This window comes from Somniosus microcephalus, chromosome 16 (genome assembly GCF_052327205.1).
Source record: "Somniosus microcephalus isolate GS21.2 chromosome 16, FLI_Smic_1.0, whole genome shotgun sequence".
NCBI classification, from domain to species: Eukaryota; Metazoa; Chordata; class Chondrichthyes; order Squaliformes; family Somniosidae; genus Somniosus; species Somniosus microcephalus.
The window spans coordinates 39,680,695-39,708,147 of record NC_141002.1 but is presented as its reverse complement, the minus strand read 5'-3'; the positions used below and the strand labels follow the sequence as shown (position 1 = coordinate 39,708,147).

General features: G+C 45.4%; 1 protein-coding gene across 2 annotated transcripts in view; it reads right to left on the bottom strand.

Annotated features, from left to right (window-relative positions):
• LOC147106088 (dynamin-1-like protein) overlaps window positions 1–21,038 on the bottom strand; it is a 64,543-nt gene extending 43,505 nt beyond the window's left edge. The window contains exons 1-4 of one of the 2 annotated variants that reach the window (XM_086008847.1): window positions 20,730–21,038; window positions 10,251–10,398; window positions 6,762–6,800; window positions 699–745 (exon numbers count right to left, since the gene is read on the bottom strand). In XM_086008847.1, the coding sequence (XP_085864973.1) occupies window positions 699–745; window positions 6,762–6,800; window positions 10,251–10,398; window positions 20,730–20,831 (336 nt within the window). In that variant the 5' untranslated portion in view covers window positions 20,832–21,038. The remainder of the gene's footprint in view (window positions 1–698; window positions 746–6,761; window positions 6,801–10,250; window positions 10,399–20,729) is intronic. The other variant, XM_086008848.1, reaches the window with a different exon arrangement.
• Window positions 21,039–27,453: the final 6,415 nt, after the last annotated feature.

Genomic DNA, 27,453 nt, shown 5'->3' with positions numbered 1-27,453 from the left:
TGAGATTTCCACAACAGATCAACATGTTATGTGGTACTCAGCCATCCAGATCAGCGAGTCCCATGTTTGATCAGCAACCTATGCTGCCAGGGGCTACCACAATAGTGCCTCCCACTAGTCCAGGGGCACTGAGGCCAATCAGCCAGAGCTCCCTCTTTTGATCACTACCCAGCATTCTCAGCTGAGCGTGTGCATTTGTGGACATTGGTGTTGTTGGTCCATGAGTCGGAGTGGAGAAAGAAATCAGCCAGGGTTGCTGCTTCTAATCACTATTCAGAGATCCCTGCTGAAAACATGTATGTGTAAACATCAGCAGAGGACAGGATCAGGTTTGGGTGTAATGTCCCATCCCCCCACCCCTCCCCAACTCCCCCAAATTTATAGGCTCATAGATGAACAAGGGCCACTTGGGCAAGTCAAACCTTCAGTAAAGTGAGAAAAGGGAGGAAAAAGTGGGAAAAGTAAAAAAAAAAAAAAAAAAATGGGCTGCTGGACAACAAGAGTCAGTGTACATTTAAATCGATGATTCAATCTGGCTCTGTTGCAATTATAGTGGTAGCATGGGGAGCTCCACTGGACTCGGTTTATAACTCCCATTTGATATATTCCCCAGTTTCAGGCTTTGGGTGTATTCTTTATGTCCATATGCCTTGAGCTTATATAATATTGAAAAAGTTAAGAGTGAACAATGAGCATACCTTATGTTTTGTGTGAAGAAATTTTCCCCATTCATCTGCATCAATTCCTTTAAACAAAGTTAAAAGAATTTAAAATGTAAACATTAGCTGAACATGCAAGATTTAAGTCAAGAAAATCTTAAATTAAAATGAAAAGGAGCAAATTATAATGGGAAACACAACTACATTAAAATGATAAAATCGAGCTAAAAGAAAGCTAACCAAAGTTCTCATTAAGCTGTGCGGCACAGGGCTAATTTTCCATGCATTGACTGTGAATGAATGGAAAATTAGCCCTAATGGCAAATGAGGTGCAACCCTACTCTGAGAATACCTTAATTTACAGAAGCTGTCAATGAGTTAGATTCTATTTACAATTTCAAAAATAAGGAAAGAAAACATGTAATAAATCTAATATTTTGTTAATTTCACTGTAATAATGGTTATTTTTTAACAAAATCGGTTATTTTGGACTGTTAATATCTTCGAAGTTGAATCACGATGATTACTTCTTCAAGCCAGACTGTACAGCCAGACTGACCAACACTGTTGAGTCAAACAAGTCACTAGATAAGCCATCTAATATAATATTGAATGTCAGAGAGAGCATCTTGAGACAAGCTGCTGGAGTAGGATCTGGTGCAAAATTATCTTCAAAATTCTCACTATCCTCACTAATATTATTTAATTCTGGCTTGGTCGGCTCAAAGCTTCGATGGAGTTTCAGGTGATCAAAGAGTCATCAACTGTGATATCGTCAAATTGAAGATCAGCAGGGATCAGTCCTACTTGCCGAAGTCACTCCCAAAAGTTCTGCAGCACAGTGTCAGCTTTAATTTCTTTGAGCTTCACCAAATTCTCCTCTTTTTCACTGACCAGAACCACATGGCGAAAGCAGTTTGTAATGTTGCTCTGAGACACAAGATCCCAACTTCTACCAATGAACTTCATGGCATCCAGCAAACTAAGAGAGAAGTTAGTCTTTTTCTAGCCAAAAACTTCAAATAGTGACCTTGAATAACACCATAAGCTGAAGCTTAGAAGTGGTATTCTTTGGAAGACAGACAAGTTCCACGTTTGTTGGGCCAAAAATTTCAGCTTGTGCATAACAATCTATCTCCCAATATGGCCTATCTCAAAATTACATGACTAAACTCAAGGGGAACTGAATCACCCAATTAAGCAGAAAACAAATGTGAGCTACCTACAGATAGAATGGGCACACATGGCAGTCCTACAAGAGACCAACTTCACCACCTCAAAACACACCAAACTTGAGAGACTAGGTGGGACAAATGATGCCATCCTCCTACTCCACCAAAAACAGGAGCTGCTCATACTAATCAAAAATAAAGCTTGCCTTCGCTTTGAAGACAACGATCCCTGGAGAGGACAGCCTCTCCATCTGAATAACAGGTCGAATAGCAGGATGCAAAGCAATGCTTAGCTTATACATCCCAAATGAGGATTACCCCACATCAGCATTCCTCACACTCGCCCATATAAGGAAGATATAGTGATCATGGATGGAGATCTAAACAATGCCGTCCACCCACAATGAGACAGGCAGCCAACACATAAGGCACGTAGACAAACAGCCTAAGCAACCCAAAAGCAATGCAATGTTCTGAGCATGGCCGATATCTCGTGGACCCTACACTCTATGGAGAAGGAATTTACCTTTCACTCAAACCCACATAAGTTATACTCCAGGATAAAGTACTTCTTCCTGAGGATCCCACCTATGCTGTGACAAAGAACCAATAGCCATTCTTAGACCAACTCCCAATTGCACTTCAAGTTTTATGCAACTACTACTCCGGGTCATTGTTCGTCCTCATCTACCGTGACCTCTCCCCTCTTCATCTTCCTTGACCTCTCCACTGCCTTCAACACTGAACAGCTCCATCCTCCTCTAATGTGTCTCCTCCAGAATCCATCTCTATAGCAATGTCCTCTCCTGGTTCCATTTCTACATGTTATTGTGGCTCAAACTGTTTTTCCTCCTGCACCTGCACAATCTCCTATGGTGTATCCCAGGGGTTCAGCCATTGCCCTCTCTTGATCATTTGCATGCGACTCCTTGGTGATATTATCTAGAAATGTGGGACCAGCTTTCACAGGTATGTTGATGACACCCAGCTCCACCTTGCTGCCTCCTCCATTGACCCCATGGCTGTTACCAACATCTCAAATTGCCTATCCAAGATTAAGACCTAGATGAGCCAAGACTTCCTCCAGTTTAGTGCCAGCAAAACAAAGCCATCCTGTTTGGCCCTCAAATACTTTCAACCCTCTGACATCAACTCCCTCCAACTCATTGGCTGTCAACTCAGCCTTAGCCCAAAAGGTACAGAAAATTGTTCTATTGTGCAATACCAAACTCAGCCTCCTATCTCATATCTAATCGGTCTCTTTAGCACCTCTGCAACATCATCTACCTCTGACTCTACCTCTCCCCCTCCACTGCCAAGCCTAATGCATGTTTTTATCACCTTGCACCTGGACTTCTCCAAATGCTTTCTGTGGCTGGCCTCCCTATAACTATTCATAAAGTACAAACCATCCAGAATGCTGCAGCACTAAGACCTGCATGTCCATCACTCAAGTTCCACTGGCTTCCTGTGTCACAGATTCACCTTTAAACCCCACCAGTCTCGCCTCTCCCTAACTCTGTGATCTCCCCTCCAGTCCTCTAACGCAGTCGGACTTCTTGCTCCCCAGTCCTTGTGCTTCATTAGTGTTTGCTCTTTTAGCCAGCTTGCCCCTGCCATCCAGAACCTCACCCACAGGATCTCCATCTTGCCACCTCACTCCATGCCTTCAAAAACTTCTATAAAGACCCTACTTTTTGACCTTCATTCTCCCCCAGCCCTGGCCCCCGCTCTGTGCCCACTTCCTATCCACCATGCAGTTGATGGCTCTTATTATATACAAAGTGACATTTAAGTGTTATAGAAATGTAAATTGTTAAGGGGGGGAAATTGAATAGAGGCTTTCAAAATTATGGGTAAACAGTGAAAGATTGCTTCCACTGGTTGGCGAATCAGTAACAAGAGGACACAGAATGAGGGTAATCATTAAGTGAACAAAGGAGGAACTTATGAGACTTTTCCTACACAGGTGGTTATAACATTGATTGCTATAACAGAAGAGGCTACTGATAATATATCACTTAAAATTGTACGGCCAAAAAATTGTCTAAGTATTTAGAGCAGGGAAATTGGATTTGAGAAGATAGCTCCAGTTGAAAGCTAGCACTGGCACAATAGGCTAAAGTGTCTCCGTCTATGCTGTAATTTCTGATTCAGGACACCCGTGTAACTTATTTTAAAACTTTTTACCGACTCCCTGAGTCATGCACCAGCCCAGCCACAAGAGGGTCCCAGTGAGCAGTGTAGATTTTAAAAAGTTCCTTCAAGGCAGATACAACAGTGCTACCGTTTACTGCATCCCCCTAAATCCAATGGCTGAAACAGACTATTTCAGCAAGTGTGGATCCCATAAGTCAGACAAGGAGTTAGTGGTGCCAGACCATAATTAGAATTTCCCTGTGGACTGCTCATTGTTTTCCTTTGGTGACATTTTCTCCTGTTTGATCAGAAAACTGAAAACACGCCAGAAAAGCATAGAAACAATGAGGGGGAGAAATTGAGTATAGCCCCGTTTGGGGCGCCAGCCTCGCCAGGGCGCTAAAAGTAGCGCCCTGGAAACATTCGCGCCCCCGCACCGGAATATTGAGTGGTTGCGCCCCAAAGGGAAGCGCGGCGCTACTTGGGGCGCTGCGAGTGAATATCGTGGCGCTACGGACACGCTGCGGCACGTCGCGCTGCGGTATTGCAGGCCTTCCTCCCCTTCTTAAAGGGGAGGGCCCTTGTGCAGCGCAATCTGGGGCCCAGCTGGGCCCCCGAGGATCGGGAGAGCAGGCAAAAGAGCCCGGCACCGAGGAGAAGTGCCGGGCTCTTGGAGCGCAGCCAGCACTCTGCGGGGGGGGGGTTAAGGAGGCTAGGGACGGGAGCGCAGGCAGGTGCTGGCAGGCGGCCAGCAACAAAAATGGCCGCCCCGCACCTCGCCTTTAATTTGCACCTCCCCAGCCGCAGGTAGACCCCCCCATAACCCGTCGGACATAGCGTCCGGCGGTAAATCAGGGGGCGCTGCCAAATATCGCGGGCGGGGCGCTGCGCACACCGATGATGTCATCGGTAGCAGCGCAGCGTTAACGGTTAGTGCCACCACTAACGTCCCGCGGAATTTAACGGGAGGCGTGGGCAGTGCCGCGTCCGGGCGCCAGTTGGCTTGCGATACACTTAGCGCCCTCTTAAGGCGCTAATGGGTGGTGCAACCTACTGAATTTCTCCCCGAGAATATTTGAGTCATTTTACTAAATGAGATATTTTGAAACTGATTGACCACATCACCCTATCAATGTCACTCTTGGGTCCCCGCACTGAAAGTTATTGCTTTGGTGATCACCAATTACAAACACATGGCGGATACCTATAATCTGCCTGTCCTGTTTCTCACACCCTGCCACCTCTGAAAATACTGCTATATTCTTAATGGAACACCAGGATATATACCACACAATTAGATATAGGATTAATCAACCATTTTGTTGTATTAAAGGCAAATCCACTCAGTAACAGGAAGTGCTCTCAAACCTCTATATTTAACAATGACACAAACATACAAGTGTTTTAAACTTTGAGTAAAGACACTTATGTTTATTTTGATTGGTCTGAGCATGGAACAATGATTGACACAAAAGGAAAATCAGAGAAAAATATGCAAAACATAGTACAAAATAGCTGCACAAAGGGACCACCTCCAGAATAAACCACCAATTTCAATGTTCTACTATGCAGTACACATGCAATGGATCGCAATTTACGATATGTTTTCTTTTTTCATTGTACAAAGATTTTGCATACTTTAAAATGGGCATTGACATCTCTCGTAAATTTTTGCATACAAACAGGAAGTATAGAAAATTTCTAAATCCACGTGAATTGATCTGAACTGTCATTACAACAATTTATTTTAAAAGAGATTCAAATGAAATGAGTTACCTAGAATTACCTAGAATTTTACAGCACAGAAACATGCATTAGGTCCAACTAGTCTATGTCGGTGTTTATTCTTCACACAAGCCTCCTCCCACCTTACTGCATCTAACTCTATCAACATATCCTGCCATTCCTTTCTCCCTCATGTACTTATCTAGCTTCCCATTAAATGCATCTATGCTATTCACCTCAACTATTCTATGTATTAGCGAGTTCCACATTCTCACCACTCTCTCAGGAAAGAAATTTCTCCTGAATTGCTTATTGGATTTATTAGTGACTATCTTGTATTTATGGCCTCTAGTTTTGGACTCACCCCCACAAGTGGAAACATCCTATCAAACCCCTTCATAATTTTAAAAGCCCTCTCTATCAGGTCACCTCTCAGTGTTGTCTTTTCTAGAGAGAAGAGCCCCAGTCTGGTAAGTCTTTCCTGATAGTTGTACCCTCACAGTTCTAGTAAATCTTTTTTGCACTTTCTCCAGTGCTTCTTAAAAACATTGTTACTGTAAATATTACAGCAGACCTGGATAGTCACTAATGTATTCCAAGTCCTGAAAAATTATGTTCCTCTGCTCATGTGCATAAAATGTTACGGCAATTACTTATATTTAAATTATTTTATTTGTGGCTACACCTGTACATAGATAAAGAACAATCTACTTCCAGACTTCCGCCAATGCTGCTCTGCTCGGAGTTACACTAGAGCTGGCAACGTTTACTTGCTCTGCGATATGGCTACTGGGAACCTCTTCTACTACACAGAATAGCTGAGATGGGGAAATTGTCATGTGGAAACTAAAGGCTAGAACCTGAATCCTGCCACTCCGCTGCACAATACGCTGACCTGACAATGCCCCCTTTTAAAATATTCACATCCACCACAATAAATTTCAGACAGGTTTCTATGCAATGCCAAATGGTTATCCTTTCATGGTGTATAACTAGAGAATGACCCAAAGCCATGCAGAGAACAGGCATGACACACAGAAACAGGAGAACAAGAGGAAGTGGAAACCTTTGCAAGGCTGGCCATAATTTTTCCACATGGCTGTGCCTGTAGTTAGAGAAACAGCGGAGAGAAAAGGTTAAGTGGGTGTCAGCTTACGAGATGCTTAGCTCATGAAATACTTTCTCCCTTATGCAGAGTGAAAAACAGATACAACAGATACTGTACTCAGATTATCTGCAGGAGAAAAACAAGAAGGTTTATGCAGCCCAAGTTTCATCTGAAATATTTTATAATATTTTTGTCATTTAAGGCAGTGATAGAAATGTTAAAAATCAAAAATATTGCTAACAACTTGCATTTATATAGTGCCTTTAAAATGTCCCATGCCATTTCACAGGAGCGTTATCAAACAAAACTTGACACGGAGCCACATATTAGGGCAGAAAGAGGCAGGATTTAAGGAGATGGGGTAGAAAGGTTTAGGGGGAATTCAACAACATATTTAGCATCCCAACAATTTTAAATGATTGAAAATTTCTTCGGTGACAGTTAACTAAACCCTGCGCATGTAGCGGACTAATTGTCTACCATCAGTCATCCCTACTCACCAATATCTAACAACCGAAACTCTAGATAGAGGGAGGTCATAGGTAGGGAGTGAGGAATGATGGCCGTGGTTGTAACTGAAGGGAGTGAGAAGAATTACTGGAGTCCCAGAAGGCAATGGATGAGTTTCTGATCTTAGTCATGGACTCAAGTTCTTCAATATAATGAATGATGTATGGTTTGAACTAAAGCCCCGAAAAAGAAAACTACACCATAAAATCATGGGTTCACGATATGGTGTGCAGAGAGAGCTTTAATACATCTTATCTTGTGAAAAAAATCAGGGCCCTGTAAGTCCAAGAGCTCATTACAGACTGCCACCTTCCATGAAACTAGAAAACTCTGCAGTATTCCTTCCTGATTTATTATCTAGTTCACCTACTTTGAAGGCAACAGGTTACGGCAGCATAGTGTTTATGTTACTGTACTAGTAATCCAGAGGCCTGGACTAATGATCCAGAGACATGAATTCAAATCCTGCCACGGCAGCTGGGGAATTTAAATTCAGTTAATGAAATAAATCTGGAATTAAAAGCTAGCATCAGTAATAGTTACCATGAAATTACCGGATTGTTGTTAAAAACTCATTTGGTTCACTAATCCCAGGCTTCTAAAAGTTAACTGAAAACATTAAATATGGTGTTTTGTGATTGTTTCGTGAAGTTTTTCACTGAACATGTTCAAAATGCAGGACCTGCCTTCAGATAAAAATATCAAGTCTTTAGGCAGGGGCTGATCTTGCAACTAAGGGTATTAAAAATACAAAAAAAGCAATTCAATTGTGGCATATGTATTTTTATGTTTAAAAACTTATTTTGAAAATTAGAAATTTCTATTACTGAGCAAAAATAGCAGCCAAAATAATTTTCAAAAAAAAAGCGATTTGATTGGTTCATTAGCAAGCCACGACAGGCAACTGTTTACAGTTATAAAATATTCACATTGACAGCTGCAATGCTAAGCATCGGCATAAAACCCTGCTACCAAGAATCATGACAACAGGAAGTAAAGTTTGTGCATACACACAAGATTTTTAATTGTATAGATTTTGTGGGCTAGTCACTATTCTGATATGTCACTTTGATGCCATTACAAAGTTATTAAGCAAAAAATAACTACATTACTATTTTGCTTCAAGTACATTCAAGCTACACTTCATTGCTTATGCTGCATAACAGTAATCATCCAGTATATAAAATACCATGGTTACCAATCTGTTATGGAGTTCTGGAAATTTCCATAATACATGCGTCATTGATCAACCGGGAAATTATAGTTTACATTATAGATTAAAACTTTGCCTTTAGGAAACAGATTGTGCCAAGTTCATTCAGTTTTAGAGGGCCGATGCATGAGCAAATATTGTGCATTCACAGCTGTTCTGGTGATGTCTCGATCTCTGAATCCTCCTTGAAATGTAAGCAAACTTGCAATGTAGCCAACCACATTATATCCCAGTGGAAGTGGTTCCACAATATAAACATATAGTACCATATGACGTGAGTTGTACCGAAAAACAAAAGAATTTCCCAAGAGGTTGAGTTATTGCGTTCACACAGCACAATACAACCACTCTTCACCAGGACAGTCTTAATTAGGTTCTGTACATACAAGCCTGGGATGATGCCATGGAATACTTTATCCGCTGCTTCCTTTCCTTCAGACAATGTTTTTTGATCCCTATTCCAGATTTTACCTTGAATGCCATCACTTTACGCTCACGTAGCAGCCAAAGGCTTTTTGGAAGTCCAGGTACACTATGTTATAAGCCTTTTTCACAGTTCTCTTCAGATGTCACTTGAAGCCAATTATTTTTATTCAGTACATTTATTTACTTGGGCAACTAATTTCCACAAATTTATATTTAAATGAGTGGCTTGCTACAATCTATACCAACTCTAGTCTACTTTTTTTTGTTACAAATAAATTACCTTAAGTGCGAAGCACGGTGTCAAGCCCCCCCCCCACCCGCGCCAATGAGGTAGTGATTAGATAACCAGTTATGTCCCAAATTCAATCTGCAATGAATTGACTGATCTCATCTACTGCCTCATGCCTCTGGGTTAATGGGAGGATTGGCGGGGGAATAGAAAGAAGAAAAAAAACTGGTCATGGTTCCAACCAACATTCCTCCCACCAAGATACGCGGGTGCGCAGCCGCACAGCAATCGAGAAGTCCCGTGCAGGCCGCTCATAAGCTGGAAGAGATACCGCGCGGCAAATTTAAAGGGACCATGCACGAAAAGAAATGAGAGCGAACACTGGTTCCAACTTCTATCCCTATCCAGTGAGCCTGCTGGAAGTGCCATGTGTGTGAACACCAGGTGAAGGCTGGATCAGTAGTCATGCTCTGCAGTTCAACAGCCTGCCAACATGGTTTAGCCTCACTGAAGAATGGCCATTTGGCCGAGGAATCAGAGGGTACCTGACTCCACTGAAACCCTTACCTAGCAGGAAATGAATGCCTGCAGGAAACAATGAAAGAAAATCAGCAAAAAACTATTTCAGTAAACAAAAGTAAAACATTGGGAGCTTGAGTGCAGACAATAGTGTACTTCAATCAAAGTTGCTGTTAACTATACCCATACTGTACTGCCCTTTCATAATGCTCAAAGAAGTATACATTTAGAGTATGAAGAGTAAGAAATTGAAGAAAAGATAAATTATTTTTTTTTAAAGCAAGCAAGAGAAGAGAATAAACTCTGCAGCTCGATAGCAGTGCTGGGACACATTCCAGAGTCTCGTGCTGTTCAGTTTCCACACTCAGCCATACAAGAAAAGAAAACTGGAGTAAGAGTTACCAGACGAGGTTTTGAAAGTTTGGAGTTCAGCACAGGATACAATCATACAAAGCCAGCATCATTATTCTCACATTTCTGTCCTCAAAGTCAGCACAACAAACTTTACGCAAATTAACATAACACAAATAAGGAAAAATATAAATCATACCATCATCATCTCCCGATGCTTTCTTCCGTTCCTCGGGAGAAACATTCACTAGCTGCAGAACCAGTGGCCTTCGAGTGACAATGCCAGTACCTCTGGGGAGCAAGTCCCTTCCCACCAGACTCTCTAGCACGGAGCTTTTTCCACTGCTCTGTCGAGAGTTAAGAGAACAGAAACAGTTTGTCTTAAAAAAAAACTACAAGATACAAGTTGGTGGTATACAAGGTTTGCTCCAATTGCCTTCACTGGGTTTTGGAATAAACATATTCTGGAGAAGCAGGGCATATTCCAACAGCATCATTGGATACTTCAGTTAGCTTGAGGCTAATTCCAGTTACAGAATTAATATCCCTTTCAATTGGTTCACTTCAGCAGGAGAAAGGGATGATCTTGACCCGTGGGTATCAACATAGCTGCAAAATGACAGAACTGAGGAAAACAAATATAGAAACACTGGAAAAAGTAAAAATAATGTTTTTAAAGTTACATTTAAAAATTCTAATAATTTAAGGAAATCTAGATAAATGTTGCTATTGTGAAGCATATCCGATCTCCATCAGTAATCGCATTTTGATTTTTTTCTTGTAAGCTGAGCTTCCAACCCCAAATCCTCTCCATCACCAAGACCACCTTGGTAATAGCACACGTCTCTGCCCCGCCTCAGCTCATCTGCTGCTGAAACTCTCCTCCGGGGCTGTCTCACTTCTGGACTCGACTATTCCAATGCTCTCCTGACTGACCTTCCACCTTCCATAAATTGGAGCTAATCCAAAACTCTGCTGCCCATATTGCTAACTCGCAGCGTCTTGTTCACCCATCACCCCTGATGCTCGCTGACCTACCTTGGCTCCCGGTCCTGCAATGCTCGATTTTAAATTTCTTATCCTCGTGTTCAAATCCCTCCATGGCCTCGCCCCTCCCTATCTCTGTAGCCTCCTCTAGCCCTACAACCAATGTTCCTTGTAAGCTGCGCGGCTGCAGTGCTCCAGGGACCCCCGCGCAGTCAGCTTTTCAATGAGAAAACCCACGCACCCACGGTATTTTGAATAGCCCGCGCGCCCCTTGCCAAACAAAATTACAGGGAACATTGCCTACAACCCTCCGAGATCTAGCACTCCTCCATTGTGGCCTCTTATGCGTTCCCGATTTTCATTGTTCCACTGCTGGCAGCATGCCGTCAGCAGCCCAGGCCCTAAGCACTGTAATTCCCTCCCTAAACCTCTCCGCCGCTCTACCTCTCTCTCCTCCTTTAAGACACTCCTTAAAAGCTACATCTCTGGCCAAGCTTTTGGCTGCCTGCCCTAATATCTCTATATGTGGTTCGGTGTCAACATTTTATCTGATATCGCTCCTGTGAAGCGCCATAGGACGCTTTACTATGTTAAGGGCGCTATATAAATGCAAGTTTTTGCTGTATTATGTCACAGTGGGACAGTGTTTGACAGTATTGAATTTTCTGCCTAGACCATGGTTTGTTTTTTTAAAAAAGAATTGGTGGTTTAATTGGGTTCCTGGAGATTGTGTAGTGTCTTTAATACTATGGCCCAGATTTTGCGGTCAGCGGCGAAGGAACGGTGCGCACCATTCATTACACTTACAGCTGCCCATGGACTTTTTGCGGGCTTCTGAGCAGCAACTTACAGTTCCTAGAGATCATTTCCAGTGCAGCGCCCTCTACAGGGAATCTGTGGCGCGTGTGAGCAGGTAAAGCAACAGTGTGCCTACACAACCAATTAGATTGAAGAATCCTCACAGACATGCAGAGTCTAAACCAGGAAGTATAAAGTAGAATATTTAATTCATTCTAAAATCATGTACAGAAAGTGAAATAAAGTGAGGGAAAGAAAGATAGGATTAAGAGAGTGATAAAAGAGACAGAAAGAAAAAGTTTTTTTAAATTACATCGCCAACAATAATTAAATTCTGAAGGAATGAGACTCCACACTAGTAAAATTGAATTTTCATTGCCAGAGGGATTGTTTGGCTGTAATTAAGATTTATCACATCGTTAAAAATTCACTTACACCTGAATGCACCAGCCCTAACTTTTTCTAGCATATTTAGTGGGTAACTAGTGGGCAAGTACCACAATTTCACGCCCTTACATGGATTTCAATGCCAAGTCTATCGGCAAGGTACCGGTGTAGCGTAGCTTGTGGAGTAGTGCAAATCAGACAGCAACTTCCGGATTTCCGCATTTAACTGTGCATGTCCGGACTCCAGAAGCTGCTGTCCTCACCGCTATTCTTAACGCAAAATCCGGGCCTATGTTTGTTTTGAACTGTTCTTATTGTTGTGTGGTGGATACATTGAGCATGGTGGAAGCACTATGTAATTGAGAAAGTAATAAAAGTGGTGATGGTGTAGGATGCAAAAAGAGGGCATCACATGAATAAACAACTTAATATATTACAAAATATACTTATAGGGTGCTGCTAAACTTCAGAACAGTCTTGTGGTTCATTAGCTGCACAGACAGATCTGAATGCATGCTTATTTCTGACCTACCCTTTATATAGTCAGATTACTTCAAAATATAGTTTCAACACCTTCAACAGCTTTGTAATTTCAATGTAATCGTTTATTTTAGATTTGGTTAGGCCACAGTTAGAATATTGTGACCTGTTTTGGGCACAGTGGAGTGAGCACAGCAGAGATTTACTAAGATTATAATAGGAATGTAAACCAAGTCTGGAGAAACTGGGCCTCTATTCAATAGAATAAAGAATGTAAAGAAAGTGTTATGAAGAGTTAAATAGGGAAAAACTATTTCCATTGGTCACTGAGCTGATATAGGGGGCATAAATGTACTGAAGGAATGAAGGGAGAAGTTAGGAGATGTTTTTAAGTAGAAGGTTTGAATGCCACACCAGAAATATTGCTAGAAGCAGAATCCATAATAGCTTTTAAAAAGGAAGTGGATACATATCTTCAAAAAGGAAAATTTAAAACAATATAGGGGATGGGACAGTGAGCTGGAGCAGGCGCAGTGCGCCAATGGCCTCTTTCTTCACTGATCCTTAGCTCACTGTTGCTGCATGTGAGCAAGAGGCAGCCGCAACAATTACCTGTCTTGTTATTATGACATCCCCAGTATAGGAATATCCAGTCATGCAACTGACACTGCAGCATTAGAACATGCTAAGCTTGCAAATTACAAATTTACAGGACCTCAGACAATAAAAATCATCTAATACAGAAACCTGGGCAAGTGTTAAGGAGTGAGATTGAAAACTGGGTTCATTTACTGAAATCACATTCTAAAACTGTAGAAATACAATTTAAATTCCAAAACCTTCATCAAGTAATGGTAATTATGAAATGAATACAGGGCCAGATGTGACTATGAAAACAGTAACAATGCTGCCCTGTTATTATGGTAATTATACAGATATTTAAAAAAACAAGGCTTCTTTTCTGATTAATCATCATACAGTGCCAATATAACGAGAAATACCAGAGGCGTTCTCAATTCAGTGACCCTGACACCAGGGCAGAGAATGAGGGTCTGGAGCACCTTGGATGTAGTACTCCTGATCACATAGGAGCAGGAGTAGGCCATTCAGCCCCTCGAGCCTGCTCCGCCATTCAATTAGATCATGGCTGATCTGTACCTCAACTCCATTTACTCACCTTTGCTCCATATCCCGCAATACCCTTACCTAACAAAGGTCTCTCTCACTTTTGAACACTCCAATTGCCCTAGCAGCCACAGCCTTTTGGACGAGAGTTCCAGATTTCTTCTACTATTTGTGTGAAAAAGAAACAACAACCACAGTCTGTAACTTGTGGAAAATGCCTCTCAAAGGCATTTAAATTACCTAAGGGAGTGGCAATTAATCGACTGAATGCATGATGACAGATACTGTCATTACAAACAACTATTTCCCTCTTATTTTGGTTCCTCTTTCTTTACTGTCCTCTTACCAGATAGGGTCTGCCTGGAAAGGTTGGCACAAGGATCCCCAAACCTAGTGCACACACAGCAATGGGATTTCCCCATCCCACTCACCAGGAGCAACAGCAGGACAATGACTCCTTGCCTGCCCACAACAAATCGAAGCAAGATCAGTACAAGGTGACCTTTATGAACCCTGGAGCAAGGTTAGTACAGATGAAATTCTTAGGAACAGAGCCAGCACAGGGGAGCCTTTATGGGTTTATCTTCAGCATACAAAGATTGACTCCCCTTGCAAAGCAGATCAGCTTGTTACAGTGATGTCCCCAAGAATGTCTTACATTACGCCCCGCCCCCTCTACATGGCCATCAACATCAGGGGAATACTGGGGATTTTACTTGCTCAGAGTGAGACTCATGAATGATATTCTCTGTGACTGTGGTGCATTATCCCTCCTTGCCCTCCTAGACTTCTCTACAGTCTCTGATATGATCGACTAGTCAATTCTTCTCAACCGCCTCTCCTCCATTGTCCAGCAATATGGGACTACCCTCAGGTGGTTACATTCCTACTGATCTGGATGAAGCCAGTGCATTGCCAGCAATAACCTTGACCTCAACCTTACCAGCCTACCTCCTGCAGGCATGAGTGCAAGGAACAAGGCTGAAGTGTTTGTCTTCAGCTAAAAGTGCCGAGTAGTTTAGTGCACTGGGCCCCGACAAAATCCCACCTGTAGCGTTGAATACCAGCGCACCACAGCTAGCCGCTTTCCTAGTCAAGCTGTTCCAGTGCAGCTAATAATATGGAAGATTGCCCTCATATGCCCTATCTACAAAAAACAGGATAAACTTAGCCCAGCCAATTACCACCCCATGAACCTCTTGCTAATCATCAGTAAAGTGATGGAAGGAGTCATCAATAGTGCCAACAAGCTACACGTATTAACTAACAACATGCTTACCGATGCTCAGTTCCAGTTCTCACAGAACTAGTCAGCTCCAGTCCCCACCAGAGCCTTAATCCAGACACGGACACAAGGTGAATGCCAGAAGAGTGGTGAGAGTAGCTGCCCATGACTGAACCAAGGAGCCCTACCAAAAATAAAGTCAATGGGGCCCAAAGGGAAAACCCTCCATTGGCTGGAGTCATATTTAACAGAAAAAGTAAGATGATTACGTTATCGGAGGCCAATCGTCACACCCCAAGACACCACTGGAGGAGTTCCTCAGGGAAGCATTCTCAGCCAGTTACTTCATCAATGACCTTCCAACCAAGGTAAGGACTGGGGCTGACTGCTGAATATTCCACAATGTTCAGCTCTATTATCATTTCCTCCAAAAATGAAGTAGCGCGTGCTAGTCTACAGCAGGACGTTGACAACATCTAAGCTTGGGCTGACAAACGGCAGGTACATTCCTGCCACATAAGTACCAGGAAATAACCATCTCAAACAAGAGAAAGCCCATCCATCTCCCCCTGACCTTCAACAGCCCCATTGCCAGATCCCTCACCATCCACATCTTGGCCCAGAAATTCGGGTCTCCATGGGTGAGTACACACGGGGTACTCACCCGTAAGCCCAATGGAAGTGCCGGTTTCCTGCATGCACTGCGCATGCGCGGGAAACCGGCACTTCCATTCCCCTGAACGAAGGGGTTCAGAGGTCGAACGCGTGCGCGGGAGAGGCTGCGCGTGCGCATCGAACTTAGTTTTTTTTTTTTAAAACAGGTTTTCCCGGGAGGGTAAGTCTGCAGAATTTACACATATAAAAAGCAGGCGTAAGGCCTGCTTTTTACAAGGTAAGTGGTGAATTCATTAAAATTTAAACATTTTTTCCACAGGTTTATTATTTTTAAATACTTTAAAGCAAGGTAAGTTTATTTTTAGCCCCGTTAGAAAAAAAAGAATTTTTTTTCAAAAATTTAAATTATTGTTTAAAATAGTTATTTCATGTAATTTATAGTTTATTTAAAAAATTTGATTTTTAAAAAAATGTATTTGAAGATTTAGTGATGTTTTGGGGCCCATAGTATTTATAAGTTTTGACAGCTCTTCCTGTCAATCTTATGAATGGAGCATTCCCTGCTCCGATTGGCTCCCCATGGCCCACGTGATCCCAGGGGCCGCATCGAACTAACTGCGCCCCTGGGATATGCAAGCAATGCGCGCCGGCAGCTGGAGCAGGCCCAGGATCGGAATTCCACGCGGGCCCACAGCTCAACGGCCGGCGCGCAAGGTAAGTGCAGGTCGGGGGCTTGCACCTGCGGGAAGCCCCCGACCCGAATTTCTGGGCCCTTGTGTCTCACCATCAACCAGAAGCTTAACGACCAGCTATAGCAACACCATTGCTATAGGAGCCAGGCAGAGGCTGGGTACTCTGTGATAAGTGGCTCACCTGCTGAGCACTCGAAGCCTCTCCGTCACCTACAAGGCTCAAATCACGATTGTGATAGAATACTCACCATTTGCCTGGAGCGTGCAGCCACAACAACACTAAAGGAACTAAATGCCATCCAGGACAAAGCAGTCTACTTGATCAGTGACCCCACCCCCCACCCACTGGACACAATATCCATCTCCGTCAAGTGTACTGTGGCTGCAGTATACACGATTTATAGGATGCACTGTAGCAACTTAGCAAGGTTACTTCAACATCAGCTCCCTCCCCCGCAAATTCTACCAGTCAGAAAAACAATTAAAGCAACGTTGTAGGAACATCATCATCTCCAAGTTCCCCTGCAAGTCACACAGCATCCTAACAAGCATATTCCTTCATTACCTGGACCATGACCCCACTACCGAATATCAAGCCACCGTTTCCAAGACCGTCACTGACCTCATCTCCTCTGGAGATCTTCCCCCCACGGCTGCCAACCTCATAGTTCCCCAACCCCGCACAGCCCGCTTCTACCTCCTTCCCAAGATCCACAAACAGGACTGCCCTGGTAGACCCATCGCTTCAGCCTGTTCTTGCCCCACAGAACTTATCTCTTCCTATTTCCTATCTCGACTCTATTTTTTCTCCCCTTGTCCAGTCTCTTCCCACCTACATCCGCAACTCTTTGGACGCCCTCCGCCACTTTAACAGTTCCCAGTTTCCCGGCCCCAACCGCCTCCTTTTCACCATGGACGTACAATCCCTCTACACCTCCATCCCACACCAGGATGGCCTGAGGGCACTCCGCTTCTTCCTTGAACAGAGGCCCAACCAGTCCCCATCCACCACCATCCTCCTCCGCCTGGCTGAATTTGTTCTCACATTGAACAACTTCTCCTTTGACTCCACTCATTTCCTCCAAATCAAAGGTGTTGCTATGGGTACCCACATGGGTCCTAGCTATGCCTGCCTTTTCGTGGGATATGTGGAACACTCTTTGTTCCAGTCCTACTCGGGTCCCCTCCCTCACCTCTTTTTCTGGTACATTGATGACTGTATCGGTGCCGTTTCCTGCTCTCGCCCCGAACTAGAAAATTTTCACTTTGCTTCCAATTTCCACCCTTCCCTCACCTTCACATGGTCCATCTCCGACTCTTCCCTTCCTCGACTTCTCCATCTCTGGGGATAGGTTATTGACAAATATTCACTACAAGCCCAGACTCCCACAGCTACCTGGACTACACTTCCTCCCACCCTGCCTCCTGTAAGGACTCTATTCCATTCTCCCAGTTTCTCTGTCTCCGCCGCATCTGCGCCGACGATGCCACCTTCCATACCAGTGCTTCCAACATGTCTTCCTTTTTCCTCAACTGAGGATTCCCCTCTACTGTGTCCGTTCTATCTCCTGCACTTCTGCCCTCACCCCTGCCCCTCCATCCCAGAACCACGATAGAGTTCCCCTTGTCCTCACCTTTCACCCCACCAGCCTCCACATTCAACAGATCATCCTCCGCCATCTCCAGCGTGATCCCACCACCAAACGCATCTTCCCCTCACCTCCCCTTTCAGCATTCCGTAGGGACCGCTCCCTACGCGACACCCTAGTTCACTCCTCTACCACCCCCAGCACCCCTTCCCCTTTGCCCAGCACCTTCCCGTGCAAGCGCAGGAGATGCAACACATGCCCTTATACCTCCCCCCTTCCCACTGTCCAGGGCCCCAAACACCCCTTCCAGGTGAAACAGCGATTTACTTGTACTTCCTGCAATTTAGTATACTGTATTCGCTGCTCACAATGTGGTCTCCTCTACATTGGGGAGACCAAACGCAGATTGGGTGACCGCTTTGCGGAACACCTCCATTCAGTCCGTAAGGGGGACCCCGAGCTTCCGGTCGCCTGTCACTTTAATTCACCGCCCCATTCCCACTCAGACCTCACCATCCTCGGCCTCTTGCACTGTTCCACGGAAGCTCAGCGTAAGCTCGAGGAACAGCACCTCATCTTTCGATTAGACACTCTACAGCCCTCTGGACTCAACATAGAGTTCAGCAATTTCAGATCATAACCTCGGCCCCTATTACATATATATACACATTTATTTTCCCTTTCTTTTTTTTTTAATCCACACTTTCGTCTGGGTTTTTTTCTTCCCTCCCACATGGCAGCTGTCCTTCATTCTGCCAGGGCCATTCACACTTCATCTAGAGCCATCCTTTGTTCCTTGAATATCTCTCAATGTCTCTTAATCTCTCCTGCTTTCTATCCTATCTCTGACCTTCCCTTTTGTTCTTTCATCCCCTCCCCCTTTCCCCAGCCCCCACTTGCTTTAAAATTCTATCCCGTTTCCTGCTTTTCCCCAGTTCTGATGAAGGGTCTTCGACCTGAAACGTTAACTCTGTTTCTCTCTCCACGGATGCTGCCTGACCTGCTGAGTATTTCCAGCGTTTTCTGTTGTTGTTTCCTTCATTACCTTTATCACCTCTGGGTCAATATCCTGGAACTCCCTATTTAATTAACACCATTCTGGCAGTGCAGCAGTTCAAATAAAAGACCTTCTCAGACCAACACCAACAACAACAACTTGTATTTATATAGCACCTTTAACATAGTAAAACATCACAAGGCACTATAAAAGCATTATAAAACAAAATTTGACACCGAGTCACATAAGGAGATATTAGGGCAGATGACCAAAAGCTTGGTCAAAGATTTAGGTTTTAAGGAGCATTTTAAGAGAGGTAGAGAGGCAGGGAGGTTTAGAGAGGGCATTCCAGAACTTAGGGACTTGGCAGCTGCCAATGGTGAAGCGATTAAAATCAGGGATGAGCAAGAGGCCAGAATTGGAGGAGTGCAGAGATCTCAGAGGGTTGTACGGATGGAGGAGGCTACAGAGATAAGGAGGGACGAGGCCATGGAGGGATTTGAAACAAGGATGAGAATTTTAAAATTGAGGCATTGCTTAACCGGGAGCCAATGTAGGTCAGCGAGCACAGGGAAAATGGTGAATGGGACTTGGTGCGCATTAGGATACGGGCAGCAGGGCATCTAGGCAATAATGCGGCCTTGGCAGCATCACCCACATCCACAGAACAAAGAAGAAAGGAGCCTTCTCTCCTGCCACTTCAAGTTCCCAAAAGATCTATCCTTGAAGCTCTCCTCTTTCTCATCCATGTTCTACCCCTTGGTGACACAATCTACAGGTAAGGAACCATCTTCCATCTGTGGAGTGATGACACCTGGTTCTACCGCTCCACCACTTTCAACCCCACAACCACTTCTGTCTGTCTGAAATCTAGTTTTAGATGAATCTTAACTTTCTTCAGCTGAACTTTGGAACAACCAAAGTCATTAAGTTTTGGCTCCTGCCATAAACTCTGCTCCCTTCCCATTGATTCAGACCCCTCTCTAGCCAATCAATCCAGCTGAATAAAACCTTGTATATGGTTTCATTTTGAACTGAGCTTTAAAGAACACATCCTCTAAGTCACCAAAATTACTTTCACTTCTGCAACATTGTCCGCCTCCACCACTTACCCCTTATTCGCACTTCTGTCACCATCAAATTTGATTGCTCCAATGTTTTTCCTGCCTTCCACTGCCCACATTCCATAAATTCCAACTTGTCAAAAACCCAGCTGCCAGTTTTCTGTCCCACTGTCCCATCAATCATCCTGTCCACACTAGCCTACACTGGCTTCCATATCCCCTAAAGACATACTTCCAAAGCGTCGCTCCTCTGTACTTCTGCAACCTAATCCGCTTCACTTCCTTCAACCTTCTGTCCTCCAAATCTGACCTCCCCTTTCGCCTCACCATCGATGGCAGAACCTTTAGCCACCTCCACCCTAACCTCTGAAACTCCCACCCCACCCCTCCGACCTCCTTTAGAAACCGTCTCAAAATCCAACTGTTCAACCCAACCCTCAGTCACCTCTCCACAACTCGGACATGGTTTCGGCATCCGCTCCACTTTCGTTTTTGTTCTCCTCTGTAACGGGCCTTGGGATGTTGTTGTTGAGATACCGTGAAACACAAATTGATATAGAAGACAAAACACTACCGATACTGAAAATCGGATTTTTTTTTTAAAAATGCTGGAAATGCATGGCAGGTGAAAAGAGGAAATTAAGACTGTGGACCAAAGCCCTGGGATCAAGCAGTGTGTGTGCGGTGAGAGCTGCGACCCTCTCCCCCGGGCTCCTTACCTGTGTCCCCACCACCACGATCTGCGGCAGTTGGATGATATCGGCCCCGACCGTGTTAAACACTTCCTGCAGCTTGTTAATAACGGGAATCAGCGCCTCCATCGCTGCTAATAAAACAAACGAACCAGTCAACTTCTTTGTGTCTGGGCTGAGGCCCTCCCGTCTCTCGCTGAACGACCGTTTCTCGTGCTTCAAACTGTCGCCATTGCCCGTCGCCCGCTCGTCCCAGCCACAGGAGAAAGAACAGGCCGCTGTCCGGGGCCGGGTCAGCACTGGCACTGCGCACGCGCAGGCCGCCGCCGCTCGGAGGAGGCGGAGGTGGTGGTCGCGCACTGCACGCTGGGAGTTGTAGTTTGTTACGTGATCCGATGAGTCGCGGGAGGAAAAGCTTAAACTACAACTCCCATCACAATCCGTGTTCGCATCGAAAGCCCCGCAGGGACGTGTGATGTTTGTGACCTGTGTGAAGTTTTACTCCTCTTCAGTGACAGTCGTTTTTCTTTTGGCTAAATATAACCTCTATTGTCTGTGTGTCACACTGCATAAAGAAAATTCCCACCTCAATTCGCATCAAGGTTTCTGTAATGTGACAATGTTTTCTAAAAAAAACTCACTTGAAACTAACAAACTTTTTCAATAATAAAATGTTTTATGCTCAAGATGGATAGAAAATTAGTTTGTAAAGTTTCGTTTTGTTTCTAGCCAATTTAAACTAACCAGAATCTGGAAACATAGAAACATAGATGTAAGAAGTCACACAACACCAGGTTATAGTCCAACAGTTTTATTTGAAATCACTAGCTTTCGGAGCGCTGCTCCTTCGTCAGGTGAAGTGGAGAGATGCATAAAGACGTAGCTTATATAGTCAAAGAATAATGCCAGATGATTACAGGTAATCTTTCTAACTGCCATTTATCACACCTCGGCAGAGAGATAATCACAGCAATCAAAGGTGTGAATGGTGTCCAAACAGGTTAGTCAGGAAAACATTACTTCAAAGAACAATGAGGTGGGGTCACAAGGGGTCAAATGTTGCAGATGCTGGGGTCTGTATGAAAAACAAAAAACAGACAAAAAAACATTTTTTTTGCTGGAAATCACAGCAGGTCCGGCCGCATCTGTGTAGAGAGAACAAGCCAATGACGACTCGAGTCTGGATGACCCTACGTCAGGTGGGGTTACATGTAGTGTGACATGAACCCAAGATCCCGGTTGAGGCAGTCCTCATGAGTGCGGAACTTGGCTATCAGTTTCTGCTCGACGATTTTGCGTTGTCGTGTGTCTCAAAGGCCGCCTTGGAGAATGCTTACCCGGACATCAGAGGCTGAATGTCCTTGACTGCTGAAGTGTTCCCCGACTGGGAGGGAACACTCCTGCCTGGCGATTGTTGTGTGGTGTCCGTTCATCCGTTGTCGCAGTGTCTGCATGGTCTCGCCGATGTACCATGCAACCATCCTTTCCTGCAACGTATGAGGTAGACAACGTTGGCCGAGTCACATGAGTATGTACCATGTACCTGGTGGGTGGTGTCCTCACGTGTGATGATGGTATCTGTGTTGATGATCTGGCATGTCTTGCAGAGGTTGCCGTGGCAGGGTTGTGTGGTGTCGTGGTCGCTGTTCTCCTGAAAGCTGGGTAATTTGCTGCGAACGATGGTCTGTTTGAGGTTAGGCGGCTGTTTGAAGGCGAGTAGTGGAGGCGTGGGGATGGCCTTAGCGAGGTGTTCGTCGTCATCGATGACATGTTAAAGGCTGCGAAGAACATGGCGTAGTTTCTCCCCCCGGGGGAAGTACTGGACGACGAAGGGCACTCTGTTGGTTGTGTCCCGTGTTTGTCTTCTGAGGAGGTCTGTGCGATTTTTTGCTGTGGCCCGTCGGAGCTGTCGATCGACGAGTTGAGCGTCATATCCCGTTCTTACGAGGGCGTCTTTCGGCGTCTGTAGGTGTCCATCGCGTTCCTCCTCTTCTGAGCAGATCCTGTGTATTCGCAGGGCTTGTCCATAGGGGATGGCTTCTTTAACGTGGTTAGGGTGGAAGCTGGAGAAGTGGAGCATCCTGAGGTTGTCCGTGGGCTTGCGGTAGAGTGAAGTGCTGAGGTGTCTGTCTTTGATGGAGATTCGTGTGTCCAAGAATGAAACCGATTCTGAGGAGTAGTCCATGGTGAGTTTGATGGTGGGATGGAACTTGTTGATGTTATTGTGTAGTCTTTTCAGTGATTCTTTGCCGTGGGTCCATAGGAAGAAAATGTCGTCGATGTATCTGGTGTATAGCGTTGGTTGGAGGTCCTGTGCAGTGAAGAAGTCTTGCTCAAACTTGTGCATGAAGATGTTGGCGTGCGAATTTGGTCCCCATGGCTGTTCCGTGTGTTTGGGTAAAGAACTGGTTGTCGAAGGTGAAGACATTGTGGTCAAGGATGAAGCGGATGAGTTGTAGGATGGCGTCTGGAGATTGGCTGTTGTTGGTGTTGAGTACTGAGGCTGTCGCAGCGATGCCGTCATCGTGGGGGATACTGGTGTAGAGTGCCGAGACATCCATCGTGGCAAGGAGTGTTCCTGGTTCGACTGGTCCGTGGGTGCTGAGTTTCTGTAAGAAGTCTGTAGTGTCGCGACAGAAGCTGGGGGTTCCCTGTATGATGGGTTTCAGGATGCCCTCGACGTATCTAGAGAGGTTCTCACACAGGGTTCCGTTGCCTGATACGATAGGACGTCCGGGTGTGTTGGCTTTGTGTATCTTTGGGAGGCAGTAGAAGTCTCCCACGCGGGGAGTACGTGGGATGAGAGCGCGTAGGATGCTTTGAAGATCTGGATCAAAGGTCTTGATCAGTCTGTTGAGTTGGCGGGTGTGTTCTTTGGTCGGATCTGCGGGTAACTGTCTGTAGTGTTCCTGGTTGTCCAGTTGTCGGTATGCTTCTTTGCAATAGTCCGTTCTGTTCTGTATGATGATGGCGCCTCCTTTGTCTGCTGGTTTGATGACGATTTTGCGCTTGGTCTTGAGAGCGTGGATGGCGTTGCGTTGTGCTCGGGTGACATTCTGTACTGTCTTGTGAGTGTGGCTGATGAATCTGGCGTTGATGCATCTCCTGACAGCTTGAGCATACATGTCAAGCTTAGGGCAGCGACCCTCCAGAGGGGTCCAATTTGACTCTTTCTTCTTTGGTTGCTGCACTGCGGATCCCTCTGTCTGCTGTTCCAGATCATTGGTTGTCTCATTGGGTTCGCTGCTGACATCTTGGGATTTGTGGAAGAATTCCCGAAGCCTCATTCTCCTGATGAATTCCTCTGTGTCTGCCGCGAGACCGATGGGGTCCATTTTGGTGGTGGGGTAGAAATTGAGCCCTCGGCTGAGAACTTCAATTTCGTCTGGTTGAAGGGTGTGGTCGGACAAGTTGATGATGGACTTCCCTGTGGTTTCAACCGTGGTACCGGGGGAGGCTTGGTTGCTGCTGGTGGTGATGCCGAGTTTCTCAAGCTTCCTGTTCTTGGTGTGTATGTAGGCAGTTTAGTTCCGTTGCCTCGTCTGTTTGGCGGTGTCTTGTAGCTGGTCTGCTGTGTCCTGAGCACAGGCTGAGAACATGGACTCTATCTCGGTTTTGAGGTTGCGGCGTCTGCTGTAGAGCTGGTGTACGAGATGGTTGAGGAGTGTGCGAGAGGTACGACGGCAGAGTCTCTCAGCGTAGTCTGTGTTGTAGGTCGACTTGAGTGGGTTCGTGATCTGTAGTCCTTTTGGGGTCTTGTCTGCTTTCTTGCATCTCTGTAGAAACTTGATGTCTGTGTCGATATGCGCGATCTTCTTGGAGATCCTCTCCACTTTGAGCCGGCAGTTTGTGGTGTCGATAGTAGCCATGGTGTGGAGATGCTGGTGTTGGACTGGGGTGGACAAATGTAAGAAGTCACACAACACCACGTTATAGTCCAACAGTTTTATTTGAAATCACAAGCTTTCGGAGCGCTGCTCCTTCGTCAGGTGAAGTGGAGAGATGCATAAAGACACAGCTTATATAGTCAGAGAATAATGCCAGATGATTACAGGTAATCTTTCTATCTGCCAATTATAACGATTTCTTTGTGCAGCCAGTGCCTCACGTGCTGTTCATTGACTGCACACATCAGCAGCGGGCCCAATATCCTTAACTTACACTATTTAAAGCTAGCCTGCACCTCTTAAAGGGGAGGTGCATTGTAGCTGCAGCAGGTGCTGGGAGTGGTTCTGCAACTGAATCTGACCCGCGAAAGAGTGAAGAATCGCTGACCATGGGACAGAGCGGGCCCTCAGGTTTTCGGACGCTGCACTGGCAGTCTTCGTGGAGGAGAGATGTCCTGTATCTTCAGGGGGCAGGAAGCCCTCCAGACACAAAATGTGAAGGAAGTGGGAACAGATAGCTGTGGAGGTTAATGCCTGGATTGCAGCCCCAAGGACCTGGATGCAGTGCCAGAAGAAGTTTAATGTACAGCAGGCACCTCAAAGCACTGGAGAGGTACCACCAACGCTGCCTCCACAAGACCCTGCAAATCCATTGGCAGGATAGGCGCACCAACGTCAGTGTTCTTGCTCAGGCCAACATCCCCAGCATCGAAGCTCTGACCACGCTCAATCAGCTCCGATGGACGGGTCACATTGTCCGCATGCCCGATATGAGACTCCCAAAACAAGCGCTCTACTCGGAGCTCCGACACGGCAAGAGAGCCCCAGGTGGGCAGAGGAAACGCTTCAAGGACACCCTCAAAGCCTCCTTGAAAAAGTGTAACATCCCCACCGACACCTGGGAGTCCCTGGCCCAAGACCGCACAAAGTGGAGGAGAAGCATCCGGGAAGGCGCCGAACACCTCGAGTCTCGTCGCTGGGAGCAAGCGGAAGCCAAACGCAGGCAGCGCAAGGAGCGCACGTCAACCCAAGCACCCCACCCACCCGCCCCTTCAACCTCCGTCTGCCCCACCTGTGACAGAGACTGTAGGTCCCGCATTGGACTCAGCAGTCACCTGAGAACTCATTTTTAATGTGGAAGCAAGTCATCCTCAGTTCCGAGGGACTGCCTAAGAAGAAGAAGCCATGGTGTGGAGATGCCGGGGTTGGACTGGGGTGGACTGGGCTGCTCCTTCTTCACCTGAAGAAGGAGCAGCGCTCCGAAAGCTTGTGATTTCAAATAAAGCTGTTGGACTATAACCTAGTGTTGTGTGATTTCTTACATAAGAAGAAGAAGAATGACCTCACACGAGTTATAAGAACATAAGAACATAAGAAATAGGAGCAGGAGTAGGCCAATCGGCCCCTCGAGCCTGCTCCACCATTCAATAAGATCATGGCTGATCTGATCCTAACCTCAAATCTTCTATCACTCTGCATCCACCCGAACCCATGTGATCTCCCGGGAGAGGCGAAAAACCAGATAAAGACCCAATGGCCAATTTGGGAGAAAAAAATCTGGGAAATTCCTCTCCGACCCATCTAGGCGATCGAAATTCTTCCAGGAGATCACTCTGTCCCTATATTTTCTACAGTACTTACCTTCTGTAAAGGCGATCTCCACCCCAGCCAGGAACAGGAATAAAACCATCTCCTGAAATCTAACAGAATTAGAACACAGTAGGAGCAGAACAAGGCTACACGGCCCCTGGGCCCGCTCCACTACCCACAGGGCCATGACCATTCCGAACCCAGACTCATGTCCAATTTCCTGCCCGCGCCCCGTAACCCTTTATTCCCTTTACTTCTAGGAAACTATCTATTTCTGTTTTAAATTTATTTAATGATGTAGCTTCCACAGCTTTCTGGGGCAGCAAATTCCACAAACCTACCACCCTCTGAGTGAAGAAGTTTCTCCTCATCTCAGTTTTGAATGAGCAGCCCCTTATTTTAAGATTATGCCCCCTAGTTCTAGTTTCACCCATCATTGGGAACATCCTCACCGCATCCACCCGATCAAGCCCCTTCACAATCTTATATGTTTCAATAAGATCGCCTCTCATTCTTCTGAACTCCAATGAGTAGAGTCCCAATCTACTCAACCTCTCCTCATATGACCACCCCCTCATCCCCGGGATTAACCGAGTGAACCTTCTTTGTACTGACTCGAGAGCAAGTATGTCTTTTCTTAAGTATGGACACCAAAACTGTATGCAGTATTCCAGGTGCGGCCTCACCAATACCTTGTACAACTGCAGCAATTGTTCTCAAGGTAAGTGAATCCAATGCCAAATGCCATATCCTACCAACTGCACCACTAGCCTCAGCCACTGCTCAATTCACCACAGCCCCATTACTCACCTATCAAAAATCTCTATCAATCTCATACCTAACATTGTATGCTTCACGTCACGCTCGCACACTTAGCATTGTTGCAAGCCTCACACCCACATCTCACAGCTTGCAAAAACTGCCAGTTATTCAACCATAACAGCCAGATTATCCAAATAGATTGCATAACACTCACTGACACACTTCCCTCTCTTTTGCAGGAGAAGGTGGCGCACAACCAGAGGCAGAAGGAACTAATCGGAGGGGGAGAGGCACGCCCGCATGTTCTAACCCCCATGGAAGAGACAGTGCTGGACATTGTGGGAAGTGTCATTGCTGAGGCTGTGGCCATCGGCAGGGCTGAAGCCATTGGAAATGACGGTGCCCTCATACCTAATCCTCCTTCTCACACCACACTTCTCCCTCACCCCTAACTCTTTCTGACTTAAAAGCTGCAGAATGTGTAAGCACGTACTTCTTACTTTCTCCTCTCC